Consider the following 19,899-nt stretch of genomic DNA (forward strand, 5'->3'; position numbering starts at 1 on the left):
TTGTACCACTATTGTCTATGAAAAACGTGTCTTTTATTCTGTTATCTTATGTGCTTTTACTTGAGCTTTTCTTCTTCTCTCATTCAGAACTGATCATTTTCCTTTGTTAACTGTGCAGCAAACTTCCATAGCCAATGAATATCATCCTCTGACAATCTATCAGATTCCTTTGGCATGGAAGTTGTATTTGGTTTAATATAAACTATTTGATTTCAGGAATTAAACACAAAGAAGTGAGGGACTGAATTGAGTGGAATGTACAGTAAATAGTTTGAAATATGTATTTTGTTGGGAGCACTGTAAGCAATCTCTACTGATCAGGGCTAAATAGGCAACTCTCTGTCATATATTTTTCTAATGAGAGTAGTTTCTTTCAGGTTTAAAAGATTTTCCTGAAGTATTGCTCTGAAGAGAGCTCAGATCCTGTTCCCATTAAAGTTAATGGTTTAATGTTAATGGGAGTTAATTCCTATTTACTTCTGTGGGATCTGATCAGGGCCATACCAAGTAAGCTCTGTTCCACCTTTATTAGAAAACAACCCTTCAAAAGGTATTTTTGTATCAGTCCCTTCAAATACATTTTACTACATTCGCTTCTCCTTCTCTGTATAATCCATTTCAGTTTAAAGAGATTAACATTAATGTATATACTTAAATTGCCTCAAGATAAATGCATTCAACTGTTAAAGCAATAAAAAAGCCATGCACACGTGCACTCTCTTCTTCGGACATTTATTAATTAAACCAGACCAATATTTTCAACCTAGGTGCCTTAACTCAACCCAGTGTCTGCATGTGGTTACGTGGCTTGATTTTTAAAGATGCTGGGCATTGCCTGCTTATGTTCACTTCGGTAAGAGCTGTCTGTACTTGTTGCTTCTGAAAGGCAGACTAGTTGCTCAGGTGCCTTCGTTTCTTTTTTGCTCTCTAACTTCAAAGCTTGAGTTAAAAAAATGAGCATGCAAAATGACATATAGGTGTGACTTAACCCAGACTTAACTGTGCCGGAGGCAGCCCTGCACTTTAGCAACTTTGTGCCCCAGCCAACTCCAGTCACCGTCTACATGTGCGTTTCAGCACAGTAAATGACTCTGCTGTAAGACTGTACTGTCCCCAGTAGTACTATTTTATGGCTAAGTCAGTTAATTTACTGCGCCCTAATACTGGCACACGTGTAGATGGTGATGCTTTACTGCTGAGCTAATTAGTCAACTCCACAGTAAAGTGCACATGTAGATGTACCCAGTTTCTGTGAAAGGTGGCGTTGTTACAAATTGCTTGGTGCAAACCATGATATGAGGTTTGTGTTTTGATTTAATTCCACATCTTGCAGGGTCAGGGAAAAAGGAAGAGAGAGGTCTCCTCTATCACTCTCTCCTTACCACATGTTCCTTGGTTTCCCTTCCCTGTGGAAGTACTTTTCTGTTTTATGGATTAACCCAGTCTTTGATACCACTTTTGAAAATTTGCTACTTTCCTCCCCCGAGAAGCGTCTGGCCCTGGATTCCATAAGTATAGATGCTTCCACTACAAGTCCTGTCAATAGGAATCTCTGAAGCATCATAGGTTTTTAGTTTAGAGCAAACAGCTTTCAGATGGAAATTTTAAGTTTCCTATTTTTTTCTGCATGTGTAAGCTTCCTCTAGGGACAATATTAACCAAGTGCTTATCTATGGTATCATGCTTGGCATCTCATTAACACTTGGCTAAAAAGCTGCGGAATAGGTTACATCTCGCCTCTGAAGTCAGTGGAACCAGGAATTTATTCTGCGCTTTTGAACCTGGTTCTTTAGATCTTAGAATTCTATGGCATTGGAGGCTGTAGAAGTCTCCCAAACCTCCTATTTTCTAATCGATGCCTTTTTGCAATAGTGAACTATAACTCACTTGTATAAACATGATAAAGTTACTTGAATTGCTGCAGTTTGATATACAAGTTTAAATAGCTAAGCACATCCATTTCTTCAGAAGCCAAGCTGAACATTGGCTGCAGATTTTTGGTACCTTACAGTCATTCTGCCAGCTTCTTTCAGATAGCTTCTTCCATAGGCTGCAACCCATCTGAATTGCTTGAACAGTTTCATGGTTGGCATTTCTCTATAGCACTTCAAAAACGAAAGTGCTCTCAGAAAAGAAGCTAAGTCAATTTTAATACGTTGTAAGATATTGGAAAACCAAAGACTAGGGGAATGAATGAAAATCCCTGCTTTGTCAGCTGCACAGTCATGGCAGAGTGGTGTCCAGAACTACAGAAATAAAGTGAATACGTAATTCTTATAATGGTACTTTGTCAGGAGTTTTAATTTGGAACTGTCCACAAATTCCATTAAGCTGACAACTAGACACATGCACAAATATTTTAAAAAAATAGGCTAAAGAATGTGCTTATGTGTAAATCCCAGATTTGCTTTCCACCTGGGGTCATCATTAAAAATCAGGAAAATAAACACTTTAAACAGTAAGGTCTGGACCATCCCTCAGATTATCTTTGTGAATTGCAGTTCTTCCCTTTTAGTCTTTGTTCTGGAGGGCCGCTAGCCCAGGGTCAAGACAGCCCATTAGGACATGCCAGAAGAAGAACAAAAGTATCAGTTGCAACAATCTTCTTTAAAGGGAGTTGTTGACAGTTGCCCCAAATCTGCAAGGGGAAGGACTTGAAAGTTGCTTGCTTTTGGTATCAAACACAATAGCGCCACTCTCTCATGGGGAGAGCTGGGGTGTTCTAAAGAATTCCTTCAGAGGCCGAGGTTATTTCTTACCTTCAAAACATGCCAGCTCGAAGATAGTTTTAGTCACCGCAGCAGAAAAACTGGGAAAGCCCAGAAAGAGAATAATCTACACCTGTTGAGCACTCAAAAGCAAGTGACAGAGCAACAAAGCCAAAGGGGAACTGAAAAGTTATGAATTGCTGCCTGGAAGGAAAGAGCCATTTTTGTAGCACAGTGTTTGCAAACTGATTCTGTTAGATGTTCTGATGACTGGAACAACATTTTGGGCAACAAAAGGGTGACATGGCACAAAAAATCAGAAAAATGAAAGCCTGCACAGTACTGACCTCTTCTTTACAGTAAAATGAGATAATCTTAACCACAAATGTGTACAGACCATATATTTATAGACCATAAGTATTTTTCCAATACAAATATTGCTCATTTAAAAAGAAAAAGGTAAACCAGCAACTGAAAGAAAACATTTATTGAATCAAAGTCAATACTTTCCTTTTAATATCTACAAGCCAACACTGAACTGACTTTATTCAAGAATGAACACAATGTACAAAAAAAGTATGTTTTTTTTTTTTTTTTATAAAAATATGTTGATTTTTTTTCTGGCTACTGAGCTGAAGACATTTTGACAAAGGCAAGATAAAACTTGTTCACTAAAATTAAGCCGCAAAAAAACCGTGAAAATCATTTTGTAACCATAGGACAGATAAAGGCTCATTAATAGAGATGCATTTGGAATGCTAACACCAATTAACCATTTTTGCCATGTGTTTATGCCCCATAGACAGCTGAACAACTCAGACCTGTGTTATCATGTATCAGTTCCTCCAAAGACTATCCAAGTTTACTGGAACTACTCAGATATTCTATACTTGGGTTACAATTTCATTGCTCAAAATAAAAATAAAATAAAATAAAATAAAGGGATTCAATTGCCTCAATGTTCATTATATTTCATATGATTTTTTTTTTTTTACTTTGGATATTACCAGGGAAAAAGCAAATATCTGTATGCGTATATGCTTAAATCAATCTGATGGATGTTATTGCCAAAACTGAGGCAGAAATTGTAAAGGGACAAAAAAGAAAGAGAACAATAACCTGCAGGAGTCTCACATTTAGTTTTTATATAATTATAATTTTTTATCTGATTAGGCTCAGTTATGCCCCATTTACTAGTTAAGATGTTAAATGTAGTATGAAGTCTTTTTTTTTTTTTTTACATAAATGTTTTAAAAACTCAGCTAGGATTCAAACTTTTGACTTATGTTTCATATCACCAGCAAGGAAAAGGGGGGAGAGGGGGAAAGGACCATTTACAGAAATATCTGAAAACAGTGCAATATTAAAATACAATTTTCACAACCTGTGAAAGAAACATGCTTTGGAACCTGAGCAAAAGGCTTTTTACTGACAGTAAAAAGTCACCCTGTATGTTGTTTTCACTGGCATCTGTTCTGCCAGATTAGTAATGTTGCTCTTAGCAACTTACATGGCCCCTAAATATTTAGTACACAGAAACTGCCAACTACTTAGAGGTCTACTAAACTTCAGCTAATATTGCAGGCAGTCTGACATGCTGCTACTGGAAGTGATCATATAGCCTAAAATTAAGCAAAATTAGATAAAAGAAAAAGCAGCCAAACATGATGCTTTTTTTTTTTTTTAAACAGACAAAAGCGCTACCACAACACTCAGATACGGTACTACACTGGTTTACAGCCTCGAGGTCAGCTCTTTCAAAATAAATATACTGAACATTTACAACAAAATGCCTTATGAATGCAAGCGTTCTCTTTATTATTTCAAGACCCATTGCATAAAAACTAAAAAGACATCATAAAGCAGCTAGGTTACAAGTCCTTTCTCAGAGACTGGTATGACTTGGTGCCACAGCTAAACTTTTAATCAGCATTAGTATCATCAGTCCGCAATTACAAGCAGTTTTTTTCTGGCACCAAACAGGCCACCATACAAAGCAATTTCACAAAGCATGCGGTCATCTACTCTGCTGATTTTCAAATGTATGCAATGATCATTGTTCTTGCAGGTCCCAGACCTTTCAAAAACACATAAAAACAATGATGGATTAAAAATATTAATTAGGAACTTGCTCATTTCTAGTGACAGGACTGGAGGATATTAAAAAAAAAAAAAAAAAAAAGCATGAGAATCCTGTACACTAACGCTTGCAGGGGGAAAAGGAAATCTAAAAGTGGAGCTTTAATTTGTTTAAAATTGAAAAGAACTAAAGAAATCCCAATGCCCTAAAGAGCTACACGTCCATGGTTTTGGTAGAGGCCAAAATGAGTGCATGCCACTAAAAGGCACGGTCGGACCAGTCTGATAAATGGCATCATCAGAGCAGAACAGCAACTTTTCACTGGAGTAATCACAAGGGTTGAACAACGAACCACCACTTCTCTCTCATCATGAACACAGAAAGCAGTCACCAAAGCAATAAAGGGGACACAGGAAAGAAGATACAGGAATTCACAAGAACCTGTGAAACAAATAGAAAAGAAGTTAAAAACAGGCAATGTTGCCGGGGGGGGGGGGGAGGGGGGAGGAAGGAAGTTTTCTAATCCTGCTACGTTACACGTGTTTTATTAACACCTGCATTTCCTTACATAGACTGCAGCATTACACCATTTCTCTTAAATGCATTAAATTATACACTCTGCTATACTCAATTTAGTGGGCAAATAATATCACCTTCTAAGACAATATCTAGAATACAAAGAATCCCAACTGCATGATGTAAGGAAACATTTCTGCCATTTGTCCTGAATTATTAATCACTGTTCACTACCTAATACCAAGTACATGGTTATATAAACATCCTCCTTTTATGGACCCCCTGCCCAGAAAACAATGAAATAATTTAAAATAATGAATCAGAAGGGTACAATTATATAAAAGTCATTGATCATGGTCCATGGCAGGATGTTCTGCTTCACTATTCTCTACCAGAGACAAAATGGCTTGAGGTACCACAGAACAATACTTACTGGAAATGTTCCCCCAAGGTTATCCTGCTTTTGTATCTACAAGCTGCATTTGAACATTTGCAGACATGCCACCTCCGTAGCCTCCCTTGGACTGCATTTGGTTCTGAATTGAGCTCACCTATAAGTGAAACAGAAAGGGAAATGAAATAGGGAAAAATAAGACAACTCAAATGTAAATTAGTGTTTTAAAGTGTCATCTCCCTATTACAGATGCACTGTGCTTTACATGAGGATATTTCCTCAAGTAGTTTTGCTGGAATTTTTACATATTGGACTTCAACACGCAGCTCAGCAGAAAAGATGAAAGAAGAACTGGCGCTGATTGATGTGTAATTTCTCCCTCTCCTGCAAAGGAAACTGGCTGATTCAGTCTTTTTCCGAGCAGCAACATGATTAGTTTTCTTGAGACTAATCAAAGCCTCTTACTGCTAGCAAACTTTTCTTCATTATTAAAAAGCTATAAATCTGGCTTTAGTTTAGTATTAGGGAGGTGTTCACTGCTGCGCAAAAATGATAATGGTGAAATTAACAACACTGCTCTACTAAAACGGGACCTTGATATTTTTTAATGCACAGTATCTGTGTTGTGGTACAGTTTTATAAGTCGAGCCAACAGCTGCAAGGCATTTGAATATACAGGGCTTCCTAAACTGCTAAAGACCCTTCAGATTTTGGGAGTATTCTTTCCAGTAATGGTAGTCTGGAGCACAGATTTATTTTTTCTTCAACTGATCCTATTCCTTTCAATCAACAGGGGATTTATTTAAGTGGGACTTCAACAGAACTCCTCTGGAAAGGATTTATTTGAGGGTATTTTTAGGCTGAAATAAATAAATACGTGAAGGAGGGAAAAAAAAAGGCTTCGTAGCCTTTATCCATAAAAAGTTAGTAAGACTAAAGTTCTCTTTGTGCTCATGCAATATGAATCAAAATAATCATATCACTTAGTGCTTTAGGGCAGATAATGGCAATGTTAAGAAGGGCTGAAAGAAAAGTTCTTTATTCTTTGTGTACATCCCAGATGGAAAGGGAACCACATATGCATTTGTCTCCATCATTTGAAACTAGACTCAGAGCAATAAGACCCCATCTACAATTATCTACCTACAACCATTTCAAGTGTTCCCTTCCACACACTTCAAAAAAGCCAGTAGAAAAATGTATTAAAACCATACTGGAGCACAAACTCTTCAGATAAGACCTAGCCATAGCACTTTTAGTCCACACACAGCATTTTCCAAAAGGCAACTCCAGAACAGAGAACTGTATACCAGCATGACTCTTCCCAGGTGTAAACACAATCTTTTCAGACTGCTGGAATTCTGCTGGTAACCACCATGTTTAAAGAAATGCTTATATAGCATGGTTCTGATACTAAGGTATCTAGACCAAAATTAACATATTAAGAAATGTGGTGGCCATTTTCAAAATTCATCCAAAGAAACGAGTGGCTCAATTTTACATTTTTATTAAACAACTTTGTTAACCCTCACTGCATCTTATCTTGACAAGAGGGTTTGATAGCATTATTTTACTTAATAAAACTTTTGACTTTCGGACGGGTGTGGCTACGTGACAAGTTAGGAGTAGCACTCATTTTGTTTCGGATTCACAGATTCATAGATGTTAGGGGTTGGAATGAACCTCTTGAGATCATCAGGTCCAGTCCCCCTGCACTTGGGCCAGAAAGACTGTGGGGGTCAGATGACCCCAGCAAGGTGAGCGTCCAAACGTTTTTTGAAGATATGAACCTTGCCTGAGTTTGGTATCAAAACACACCTTTGATATAGCTTTTTCTGTGTAGTCCATGCTAGTGGCCTTGTAAAACTGATATTTAAATTAAAAAAAAACAGCATGCAAATCACCAGCCAAGAGGATATTTTCAAAACCAACCACCCCCAAAGTGCTGTTTGTATTATATAAGGGATCTAACAAGAATCTCAGTATTTGGATCTTGGGTATAAGTATTATATTTAGCTGATATAGAAAATAGGGATGGTTACTTAGCAATTAAAATACTAAAGCAGATTTAGTTATCTAAAAAGCTAAATTGGAGCATCTCAAACAGACTGAAATTCAGGACTATTGAAGCATTGCGCTGAAAGGTACTACTCATCCTGAAAGCATCACCCATCCCTATGGTGTTGTATCCGTACAGCAAAGGTTTCAGCTGCGAGACTTATCCCAGGAAATGGGCAAGGGAAGAGGATTCTTGCACACTAAGGTCTAATAAACTGTTCTGTTGCACACTATTTTAGAATAAGGAGTAAATACACATGTATAGAGGTAGGGGGAAAATGGGAAAGACTACTCAGAGAAGTGAGCTCTGAGGAAGCATTTGTAGGGTGTGTGGGTAAGTGGCACTTGACTAAGGCATAAAGGGCAGTGAGTCAGAGCCATGAGTGGGAATAATACACAGAGGGATAACAAGATAAGGTAAGAACAGCGAAAGGGATTAGTTGGAAATAAGAGCTAAGATGCAGGTGAGGTCTGATGTACGTGTGGCAAAAGGCAAGGAACTAGTGAAGTGATTCAAGTACACATATGTAAGGATGTGGAATTGCTGATTATAGGCAGTGTGCTGTAAGAGATGAGAAGTAGTTAGCCCTAAGGTCAGGTAGAAGGCAGAGTGGTACCATAGAGACTGACTGGTTTGCAAGACACATCTATATAAGGTAGTGGTTGGAGGAGCTGAAGTAGTATTTTGAGCAGCTTTAAGGCAAAGGGAAGTAGTCCAAAAGAGTAAGGCAAAGCTAGACTAGAGATGATGAAGGATGAACTACAGTGTTTGAAACAGTAAAAGCTAAAGATATCGCACAGCTAGACAGGCGAAAGGGCAGAATAAAAGGAGGAAAGTAATGTGGAATGAGAAGGAAACAGGGCATGAGGGCTCCTATTGGTTATTTTTTCTTCTAACAAAAATGAAGAGGAAGGGAGCATTACAGCAGTAAATCTGAGAAGTCAACAAGCTGACATACACTCCCATACATCTAAGTATAAGGGAAGAACAGAAGCATTAGTTAGGGAAAAAAACCCCAGAACTGAATGAAGCAAGGAAAGGAAGCCGATAAGGTCATAAAAAGTCCCCCCCCAAATGTTCAACAGCAAAATCAACAGCAGACAAGGGACATGTACAAGAAACAGGCAGCATAACAAAAGTAAAGTAAGAAAGAGAGGGTGGAGATGGGGGCCTGCAATCTTAAATTTGCACTGAGGGGTAAGCAAGAAGTCCAAAGTTAATGGGTTGACTATTATATTATAAAGTAGTGAGCGACTGAGCAAGAGGAAAAATCTGCAGGGTAGAGTCATAAGCCTACATTCCATAAAGAATGAAGGAAAAGACAGTGAAAGTGAGCAAAGCCTGAGTGCATTAGATCAGAAGATGAGAGGATGAAGGAACTGGAGCCACTGGTGATGTGGAGGAGTCAATCAATGGAGTCAATGAGGAATCAATCAATGTGAGGCAGCATAGAGAGGAAAGGGACAACCAATCAGCAGCAGAAGGTAGCAGGTAGTAGATACCTGGAGAGAGAGAAGAGAGCTGGATTGTCTAGGATTCAAAAGGTGAAAGTAGAGTGAGAAGAAACAGGACTGAGTGTTGAAAATGGCAGAGGAAGGAATGTAGAAGGAATGGTATATTTGTACCTTACAGACTAACTAAAGCAGATTATATAGTGCAAACTGTCATCAGAAGGAAACCCAGGTTACTCTGCAACTGTCACCTACTACAAAGTGAAAAAAGATTCCGCCAAGAAAGGGTAGCCACAAACCATCAGTCAGAGGCTTTTAAATTAATATTTCAAAACAATTATAAAGAGAAATTATTTTCTAATAAGAACCGTATTTCTGTCAGCTGTAAGTGTGTTGTGGCCAGAAACCCTGGTGGTTCTGCTATGTCATGTCTTCTTTTTGTTGCTCTTTCTCCAAATGCTATTGAGCAATGGAAAGTGCCTTTCTTACAGCTGAGAAGACAAACAAGAGCAGCTTCCAGGAAGGAGAGCCAATTGTTGTCACTTGCTTCCCAAATGACTGACAGAGTGGCTCCTACATCTCTGCCCTGTGCTCCTATAGCCCTGCTTACCTCCTTACACTTAAACATACGCCTTACACTCATTGCACTCAACTGCACCCTCAAGTGTACCATTTGAAACGTGCAAAGAATTTCAGCACCTCATCCTTGCCTTTCATTAGAATATTAACAAAGTAAATTGGACCTTTATGGCCAGTTAATATTTCATTAACAAATACAAAAAAAATCTGCCTCTGTATGACAATTTTAAATGTGTTTTCTAGTGCTCTGCTCTTTGCTGTCAAAGGTACTTGCATAGAAATAGTAGTTAGACACTGTGCTTATACCCCCACAGGAAGCCACAAGCTGCTGCTTCGGACATCATAAGTGCTGCAGGAACAATGAACAACACAAATGGGATTATGGTTTCAGGTAGGCTAGGAGAATTAGAAAACAGGACGACTAACAGGACCACTAACATTTACGTGAAAGAACAATAACCTAAGGAGATATAAAAAATGTGAAATACTGTGCGTGTGCCTTTAATGCCTTTTTTCATACCTGGCCTGAACAGAAGCAGACCTACAGACCTTCAGGCCAAAAAAGGCAGGTACCTGGGGATGTTTTAGCAGCCTCCAGGGTTAGGTAGCTAACCTAATGCTGAGTTAGAATTTTTTTTTTAATTTGGTTTGGATTTTGGTATCTAAGCCCTGTTGTAAGTATCTTTTGTATCTGGTCTTCAACAACTGTCTTACATTTTTGGCACCATAAGATACAACCTATTATTACAATAAACATTATTGGTTTTGTTTGAAGTTTGCTCATTTTATTTTGAACATTTTGATTGTAAATATTTTGAGCTGAACCAATGTTATATTGCTTTCCAGTGATTTAACTCCGCTGTAAATCAATAGCAACACAGTTGTGAATCAGACTGCTAGCTAGAATTACTTTGGCCTTTGTTTTAGTATAAAAATGTATGGATTGCAGTCCATGAATATGCAGAGCCTCTTCAATTTAGCACACTTACCGAATTCATACCACTGAATAGATCTCCTGACCCTACGTGAGCTGTATGAACAAAGTTTGTTGGTTCTCCAATCATGCTTCGGTCAATCCGCCGTCGCCTTTTCTGAAAAAGCAGATAACGTGTCCCAATTATCACTGATTTCTAAGACAAGTAGCATCTGGATTCAATGTAAAATTAAATTTGTAGTTAGCAGTTAACTAACCAGTGAGCTATTAAATGTAATACAATATCAGAACCAAAATTCTTGATTCAGCAAAGCACCAAGTCATCAACAGTATCTTGGCATTAACCAAAGGGCATATGATAGATTATTGCGTTCAGCAGATAAAGCAGTAAGCACGTTCTAGTATTAGATAACTATGTAGACAGCTGTGTATGCATAAGGAACTCTGCTATATTCTAATACATATTAAAACTACACACTTAACATTTTACTCAAAACTAGGTCTATTCTTTTGCATTTGGCTTGCACATGCACCAGATGTTTGGTTTAGGGGATCATTAACCACCATTTGGCTGTCCATATAAAACAACTAACTGCACAGAAGTCCTAAGCTGTCTCCAATATGAAATCATACAATTGTTTCTAAGGATACATTTTTCTCTCCATCAATTTACACAATGCAAACATATTGCCACAGAAGGCAGTATATTCAGCTCACTTTTAGTCTGTGTAGTGATAAGACCATGCCTTAGTATCACAGCACCATTTGTCAGATTATATCCAAGCAAACACTGACACAATATCTCTTCCAGCACAAGCTAGCAAAATTATTTTGATCTCAATTTCCCTTCTCACAAATATTAACAAAAACTGAGGCAGAAAATCTAAGTAAATGATGAATCGTGGGTAGTCTAAATTCACCTTAATAAATAAAGGCCACTTCGGCTCTCTGCCACAAGCCTGATGTTTGTATCTAAAGGAATAACATAGAATAGACTACAGCTGCCCTTATATCTAACACACAAATAGTCGGACCATGCTGTGACCTGCAGGCCACCCTCCTAGATTTAAAAAGGTAAGGAAAACCGCAGACTGCACTCCAAAACTGAACTTAAACCACCACAATTGTGCTTAAGAAGCTAGCTGACCTCAACCAAACATTCCTCTTGTATACATCCAGGTTTTCTCAGTTGCACATTTTAAAGGATCAGCATCTTGCCCTTTTTGGTCTATGATGAGATGCTAAGGCCACCTGTAGTTTTGGGTAGGGAGTTTACATGCCTCATCAGTGGTATTCAAGGCTATCAAAACATGGCCCCAACTGAGTCATTGTGAATCAAAGCCACAGCTGTGAGAATACATCAGAGGACACAGCCCAGTAAGAACAAGACATTTCTGGAATTAAAATCAAATCCATGAAAAACAAGCATTTTTCATGTACCCTCCTCCTATACTGGAACCAGTAATTCAGAAAAGCATTTTATGTGTTATTGTACAAGGTATTAGATGGCCAAAAGAAAAAGGCATGATTCTTAACCAGTCACATACTAACAGTATCAGAAAAATGATCTACCTTGCATCCAAATGTTAGTGGGCTTCCTTACAGCATCAAAACTGACCAAAACTAGACAAATAAAATAACCGTTGCTATAAATGTCTTTATTATAGTATTTCAGGTCTATCAAGACAAGAAGTTTGAGTTGCCTATATGTGTTGTGTTTTAATATATCTTAATACATTCTTGCACTGGAGCACTATAGACTTCATCTTAAATAGTTTACTTTTATGAAATATAAATATAAAACTCACTAATCCTGAAGCAATGCAATGAGCTCATTTAAGAACTGGGCTTCTCTTCAATAAAGTCTAAGTTATGAATGATATAAACAGGTAGAAGTACATGACTGAGCTCAGAGAAGAGAATTCCAGATTGCCTTTACACTTCTATTAGTTGACAAGTGGGATCAGAAAATGCTTAAGGCTAGGTACAGATGCTACTCCTATTGTGCAATAAATCCCAGAAAGTGCTCTGAAGTCATAACTGAATAGATATTCATGGCTCTTAGAGTACTTTAAAATGTCTGAGGAAGCTAAGTTAACCTTTGATGGATGTGCTATTAGGCTAAAGTGCTTTCTGTTAATGCACTTTTTTGAACGTCTGTACCACATCCATTGTGCTTCTTGTTAGGCTTGCTTGCTGTGCTGGAGTGCTGGGCTTGCCCCACCCCCTTGGCTGTCACTAACCCGAACCCGTGACAGCCCCTGATCCCAGCCCCACATCCTCCCTCCGGCCAGCTGCCAGCTGCAGCCTGGCGGAGGAGGGGAGAAGTGGGGTTTCTGTCCTTGCAGCTGCCTCAGTCCCATGGTGCACTGCAGTCTGGCTGGGGGAGGCAGTGAAGGGAAAGGGTCTGGCTGCAGCTGTCGAGAGGCTGGGGTGGTGAGGGGGGTAGGGAACCCCCCTGCCACATGGACCAGCTTGTTCCCCTGCCCCCTCTAAGACCCTACCCAGCCATCTGGGGCATCCTTCCCCCACCCCTGCCCCAGTCGCTTGACAGATGCTGCTAGAAGCTGCAAGCACTCCCTCCTACATCTGCCCCCCAGCCATTGCTGAGGCATGTAGGAGATCCCCCTGCCTGCTGCCTTGGCCAGTGCAAGCAGGCTTCGAGCCCCTCCACTGAACAGCAAATATCTCTTCGGTTTGCGCCTGTTCTAACTTACAGCGCAGGAGCTGGCAACTCCCAGCACGTGTACCAGAGCATGGCATGCAAGACCATTTTGCATGGAACTTGCCACAGCCAGCCTAGCCTGGGCTCTAGCAGCTACCAACAGCCACAGAGCCCAGGTTGCTTGCAGCAGGCAGCAGGAAGGCAGCCCTGCTGCAAGCAGCTCACATTGCCTGGCTGGCAGCAACTATCCAGAGCCCAGGCCAGATGCGTCAGACAGCCAGGAGGCTACAAACAGCTGTCAGGCTCTGCGGCAGCAGCAGGTGCACATGTGCCTCCAGATGGACAGTGAGGGAGGGGCCTGGGGCAGCACAACCCTGGCCCATTCCCTGCCATCTGCCCAGAGGCATGCATGTAGCTGCCACCACCATGGAGCCAGTGCACCAGATCCAGTTACAGCTATTTGCAGCCTCCAGACTGCCTGCAGCCTCCCGACAGCTACCGAGAGCCCATTCTAGCTGTGGTAGGCATCCAGGAAGCTGGAAACAGCTGCACTGGGCTCCTTGTCAGCGTGGCTGCACATGTATCTCTGGCCGGGTGGCTGGGAAGGGGCTGGCGTTGCGCTGCCCCAAGCCCCTTTCCCACCATCTGCCCAGAGGCATGTGTGCACCCACCACTGCCACAGAGCCAAGCCAGGGCTCCGGAGCTCAGTGAAGCTGTTTGCAGCTTCCCAGCTGCCTGCCACAGATGGCATGGGCTCTGGCCAGCTGCAGTGGGCAGGCTGCAAACAGCTGCAACAGACTCTGGAGCCCTGATACCAGCTCCATGCCAGCTGCAATTGCACGTGCACCTCAGGAGACAGCGTGGGGAAGAAGCCTGGGCACCACAACCCTGGCCGCTCCTTCACTGTCTGTGCAGCCACCAACAGGAACAAGGATTGGGGCCCTCATGGTTCCCCTGTGGTCTGCCCCTGGCATGCCAAGTCGAGGTGTGGGTCAGGGTTTGGGGGGGGGGGGGGAGGGGGTTTGGCACTCCTACCTATTATAGTGCTTTCAGTGTTTGTAGAGAACCCTAAGAGACAGTACAGTTTAACTTGTGTGTACAATGCAAAGTGTTCAATACTGGAACAACTGCTTGTGTCAGATAATTCTTATTTTTAAAACTGTTTGAAGACGCTTAGGTGGAACTGATTCCATTGGAATATGCTCTTTTGTCAAAGTCAAAATGCTTAGCAAACTTGAGTTGATACTGAAAAAATTAAGTATGAAGGAAAGCATTAAGACAATGCTGGAATATTAAATTTTGACTTTTTTTAAACTGAGATTTTTCCCATTTGAAATGGACTACCTTTCAATAGTTTTATTTGGTATATTTTATAAAATAAAAGTTGGAACAAAAAGCAATTTATAAAGCCTTCAGGCATGTACAAACAAGTATTCATCTCACAGAGGCCTAAATGGGTTGAAGTGATTTGGTTCAAAGTGAGGCAACAGGTGATGTCAGGATCAGAATTTGGGTATTCTAAATCCCAGTGTTCATTTCAACTAGATCCCTATTTCCTATTTTTAGTGGTTGATCCTACAACATGTCTTTTGACAAACTCTTATTGTATTTTCTACCCTCCTATGAACAGATTTTTAGTTCTTGATACTTTTTGGTAATATGAACCAAATATTCACAAATTTTAAGTAATTTATTAAAATATTAATCAATTTTTTAAAGCATCATTCTGTGAAATATTCAAGAATTTAAAAAAATGTTGAGCCCTCTCAGAAGTTTTGCAATTACTATACAATTAGAATAGATGCACTGAAACTGTATTAACTGCCGTGGTAACTAGCACGCAAGACAAAGAATTGATGTCCTTCCCGTTTTAAAATCCTTATTGTTCATTCCCCGCCCCAGTGTTGTCTGGTCCTTTTGAAGTACAAGACCAGGACTCATTAAGTCATGAACATTTGTATCATGTAACAAGATGATTTAAAAAAATCCTGTACATTTCATGAACTTGAGATCAGATGTGAGCTTAAAAGAAAGTCTAAATACAGTATGTGATGTGCCAGCACATAGTGAAATTAAAAGAGCAAGTTGTAAAAGTGTTTTTGTTATTAAATAAAAACATAAATAAGGCTGTTTATAGCTCCATGGAAACTTGAACCTGAAATGTTTCTTTACCAACAAGTAATGTCCTAGAACAAGATAAATATTAAATTGTATTTGTTTTGCATTATGAAGTCAGATGGTTTTCACAACTCTCTCAAGATTGCATCTAGAACAGTGATTCTCAACCAGGGTTTGTTGAGATCCTTTCAAGGGTGCTAAGGGGTGCCACAGAATGTTAGCACTGTTAGGTTTACAAACATGATTCACAAGATAACCCCAGAGATTTCAAATAGAAATCAGTAAGTTGTAGTCTTTTGGTGATCTTTGCAACAAAAAAGTGCTCTATTATTTTTCTGTAGTCAAAAGAAGAGTGAAAACTAACAGCTGGCATTTTCAGAGGGGTGCCTCGAGTCTATCCAGGGGTGCCTTACGTTTAAAAAGGTTGAGATCCACTGATCTACAGGATGGGTTGAATTTCTTCAGCAGCACAGCAGCAGAAAGGGATCTCAGAGTCATTGCTGACTCCAAGATGAACACGAGTCGTCAATGTGACAAAGCGATCAGTAAAGCTAACTGCACTTTATCATGCATTAGCAGGTACATGACAAACAGGTCCAGGAAAGTGATACTTCCCCTCTATGCAGGACTGGTCAGGCTGCAGTTGGAATACTGTACAAGACCAGTTTTGGGTACCACAATTCAAGAAGGATGAACCTCGAGAGGGTTCACAGGATGGCCACTCATATGGTTAGGGGCCTGTAGGCAAAGCCCTACAAAGAGAGATTGAGGTCCCTGGATTTCTTCAGCCTCTGCAAGAGAAGGCTGAGAGGTCATTTTGTGGCTGCCTACAAATTCATCGGGGGTGGGGAGGGGAGAGGGGGAGGCAGCAAGGAGTAGGAGATACTCTGTTTACCAGGGCACCCTTGGAGTAACTAGGAACAACGGCCACAAACTGATGGAGAGCAGATTTAAGTTAGATAACACAAAGAACTTCTTTATGGTGAGGGTTGCCAGAGTCTGGAACGGGCTTCCAAGGGAAGTGGTGCTCTCCCCTACCTTGGGGGTCTTTAAGAGAAGGCTGGGCACAGTCCTGGCTGGGGCTGTCTGACGCCAGTGCTTTTTCCTGCCCAGGGCACAGGGTTGGATTCTATGATTTGCTGAGGTCCCTTCTGACCCAAACATCTATGAATCTATTAATCTTTAGCAAACATCCAGTTAACAGTAACACTGCATTAATGTAAAACTTTCATACATATCTTTCCTCCTATATTTTTTCCTGTGTCCTTTGCATAGGTAATGAAACTACCTTTCAGTCCCTTTGTTCCCTCCCCCACACTTAATATTGTGTGTTACTCCACATACAGGAGAGCAGCAGAAGCAGCATTTCTGTTTCAGTATTGGTGGTCTTCCAGTAAAACAAAGGTCTAGTGGTTAAGGAACTCAGAACACTGAGGCTACCTAAAAATCACTGGGGATTTTGGTGCCCAAGTACTAAAATCTGGTCCTCTATTCCTCTTCTGCAAGCCAAAGATAATAATTCTTCCCAGCCTGAGAGGTGCTGTAGAGATGGGTATGGATAAATAAAGTACAGCAAACTAAAATGGAATGGGAAATGAGTGCGTCTCAGCTGCTCTGCAGGAAGCATCTATGTGGCCTCTCTCACCCTGTGGTTAATGAAACCTAAGTTGTGGTAGCTTAGCCCTGTTTCACTGAATATTAAACTGCCCTGGCTTTCACTTACAGTTGGGTAAAAAGCAGGCACATAGAGAATTATCATGCATCAACTGTTCAGTAGCCAGCCCGTACCTCCTTTTAGCTTATAATTTGTTCACTTTTTCGTGCTCAGTGACTCCACTGAAGATTATGAGGTCCAGATACTAGGGCAATAAGGACCATAAGTACCACCTCCAAATAACTAGAAACAGCAGGAGTACAGTTCTAACTATGCAGTCACCGTTATTGCTCAGATTGCAACACCATGTCAGAAAGAAGAGTCAGGAAGACAAATGAGTTAACGGGATTAACAAAGAAATAGGATAAGGAACAGGGATGGGGAGTGGTGCAAAAGCAAAAAGCACAAAAGTGAATTCCACGATCCTTAAATTAATTTTATGTGTTGGTTCTGAAAGTCCCCTTGCCCCTCCCTTTCCTATTCAAACACCTGTACAGAGAAAGTCTAGACAAAGTCTGAAGTCAGCTTAGGCTGGTTGATTGCCAAAGGAGTATTACTAAAGGCTGAAATGGGAGCTAACAAATAAAAATAATTCCAAAATTTGGACATTTCAATCTTGAGAGTATTTCAAAACTCCCAAACACAAGCTGAACAGTTGCAAGTTATGTCAGTTTACTTTTCTGGACTAACATACCAAGGAATAACATAGCAAGGACCATTAGAAAAAAGCCAGGCAAGAGAAAGCGTGAGGTCAAAAGTATCGAGGTCATTTGTTTTACTTATATGCTCAAGTAAATTGAATTTAAACAAAATCACTTACATAGAAGACAGATGGAAGAATTATTTAAAGAATAATTTTCTTGAATTGGGTTTATCATTTCATTACTGCTAATTATGTATAGCATGTGAGCTTTAAAACCAATCAATTTTGCATAATATATTTCAGTGAACAAACAGGGAGGGTCCCAGAATTCCATCACCACAAAATAAGTTAAAAATAGAAAACACATCTTCAAACATTGTCTTTTAGGTTCATTTGGACATAGGGCAATGCTAAAATGACAGTAATTCATCTTTAAAGTGTAGGGTGGAATTACTGCTTGGGAGTAATCCACTTCAACTGTTTGCACCTCTCCCACCATAAGAAGCTAAATCATATTGGTTCACCCCTCCCCCCAAATGAAATGGGGTAAAATTGTTGTAGCTTAGCTTCAACTGATTGCGGGATATAAAGGACAGACTAAAACAAGTACAATGAATTCATGCAAACCAGGTTAAATCTCTTCTCTCTCTTTCTCTCACCCCTTAGGCCAGTACAATTGTTTCATCTGTCCACACCAAGAGATAAGATTTCTGAATCTGCTCTTTTAGTAGAGGACTACAGAAATGTTGTTGTGTGCCTGAGAAGAGTGGGGCAATTTAGGAGGATCTCCTGTAGTCTGGCAATTTTATTCTAAATTTTTCCAGAAAATAATTATGGAGGGAGTTTAACACTTAAAGACACAAGAGGAATACAGAAATCATACCAATAGTAGCCTAAATGCTCATCAAGAGCAAAGAAATATCCAGTGGAGTCGCAGCAGAGACTGCTTAGAAAGCAAAAATGTTTTGAAAAAAAGGGGGGGGGAGAGAAAAAACAAACAAAAACAAGTGCAGTATTTCAGCATGAAGGTTAGGGCACCCCCCTGATGTACTGTGATCTTATTAAAAAACCCATTAGGGATATTACTCTCTATTTTGCAACCTCTGGCAGTAGAAGCAGTAAAAAGCAGTACACCAAATTTAATCCAAAAAAATGAATTCAAGTCAGCTACACACAAATGTAAGGATTATCAACGTAAGTCAGCGCCGCAAATGCATACTTTGACCTACAACATGGGGAACATTCAATTACCAACATATATTAAAAAGAAACAGTCTCTTTGGTTTGTACTCACCTGCTTTTGATATAGGTATCAAAGACACTATAAATCATTATAAGAAGTAGGGTGGGGGAGTGATTTAGGCATTTTTTCTAATTCCTGCTCCTTGATAAAAGTCTTCAAAGTTTCTATAGGTATGCATGCCAAAGCAAGTGTGACATGACTCTGAAATCTATGGTTTTGGAATGAAAAAGTATAGGTGTTTTCCTGACCCGCCCCACCCCTATCCCCGCTTTCCTCTCCTAGCTTTAACTCAGCCGTTTCGAAAGCAATAAAATGTGTTCTCTGCTTTATCTGAACCAGAATTTAAGAACAGATTAGTTGCAGACATGGTTTTAACTGCACCTTAAAACCTGGTTTAACTGAAGCGCTGATCACTTGATATGATCAATCCCCTTGATACAGAAAGCAATCAATCTCAGCTGGAGAACCATCCATCTCTTCTTATGCACTGAGAGTATTGTTTAAAGAAAACATGATGTTGCAGGTCACAGATCGGGAATGTGCTGTATAAGCATGCAGAAGTATAGAAGCTAAGTTAAGAAATGTGAGGAGGATGGACAGGGTTATTGCCATAAACAAATATTTTCTAAATCAGCGCATCTTTAGTTTTCTTGCCATCCACTTCACCATTTAGCCACTTATTTTTATAAAAAGGGCACTGTGTAAATCTACAAGTGTTCTACAAACAATAGTGCTCTATGCCTAATATAATTAAATGTTCTTTTTGCCTTTTAAATCTGAGTATTTTTTTATTCTATCGCAAACAATTTAAAATATTGATTAGATTTAGAAGCTGTCTTAATCACTCAAGGATTA

The 19,899-nt window shown here is 39.9% G+C and overlaps 1 protein-coding gene across 2 annotated transcripts in view; it reads right to left on the minus strand.

Annotated features, from left to right (window-relative positions):
• Nucleotides 1-3,180: 3,180 nt before the first annotated feature.
• Nucleotides 3,181-19,899, minus strand: part of CDC42SE2 (CDC42 small effector 2) — a 120,920-nt gene continuing 104,201 nt past the window's right edge. For both annotated transcript variants that reach the window (XM_014608799.3, XM_059724886.1), the window contains exons 3-5: nt 10,777-10,878; nt 5,738-5,855; nt 3,181-5,229 (exon numbers count right to left, since the gene is read on the minus strand). In XM_014608799.3, the coding sequence (XP_014464285.1) occupies nt 5,757-5,855; nt 10,777-10,878 (201 nt within the window). In that variant the 3' untranslated portion in view covers nt 3,181-5,229; nt 5,738-5,756. The remainder of the gene's footprint in view (nt 5,230-5,737; nt 5,856-10,776; nt 10,879-19,899) is intronic.

This window comes from Alligator mississippiensis, chromosome 3 (assembly GCF_030867095.1).
Source record: "Alligator mississippiensis isolate rAllMis1 chromosome 3, rAllMis1, whole genome shotgun sequence".
Lineage (NCBI taxonomy): Eukaryota > Metazoa > Chordata > Crocodylia > Alligatoridae > Alligator > Alligator mississippiensis.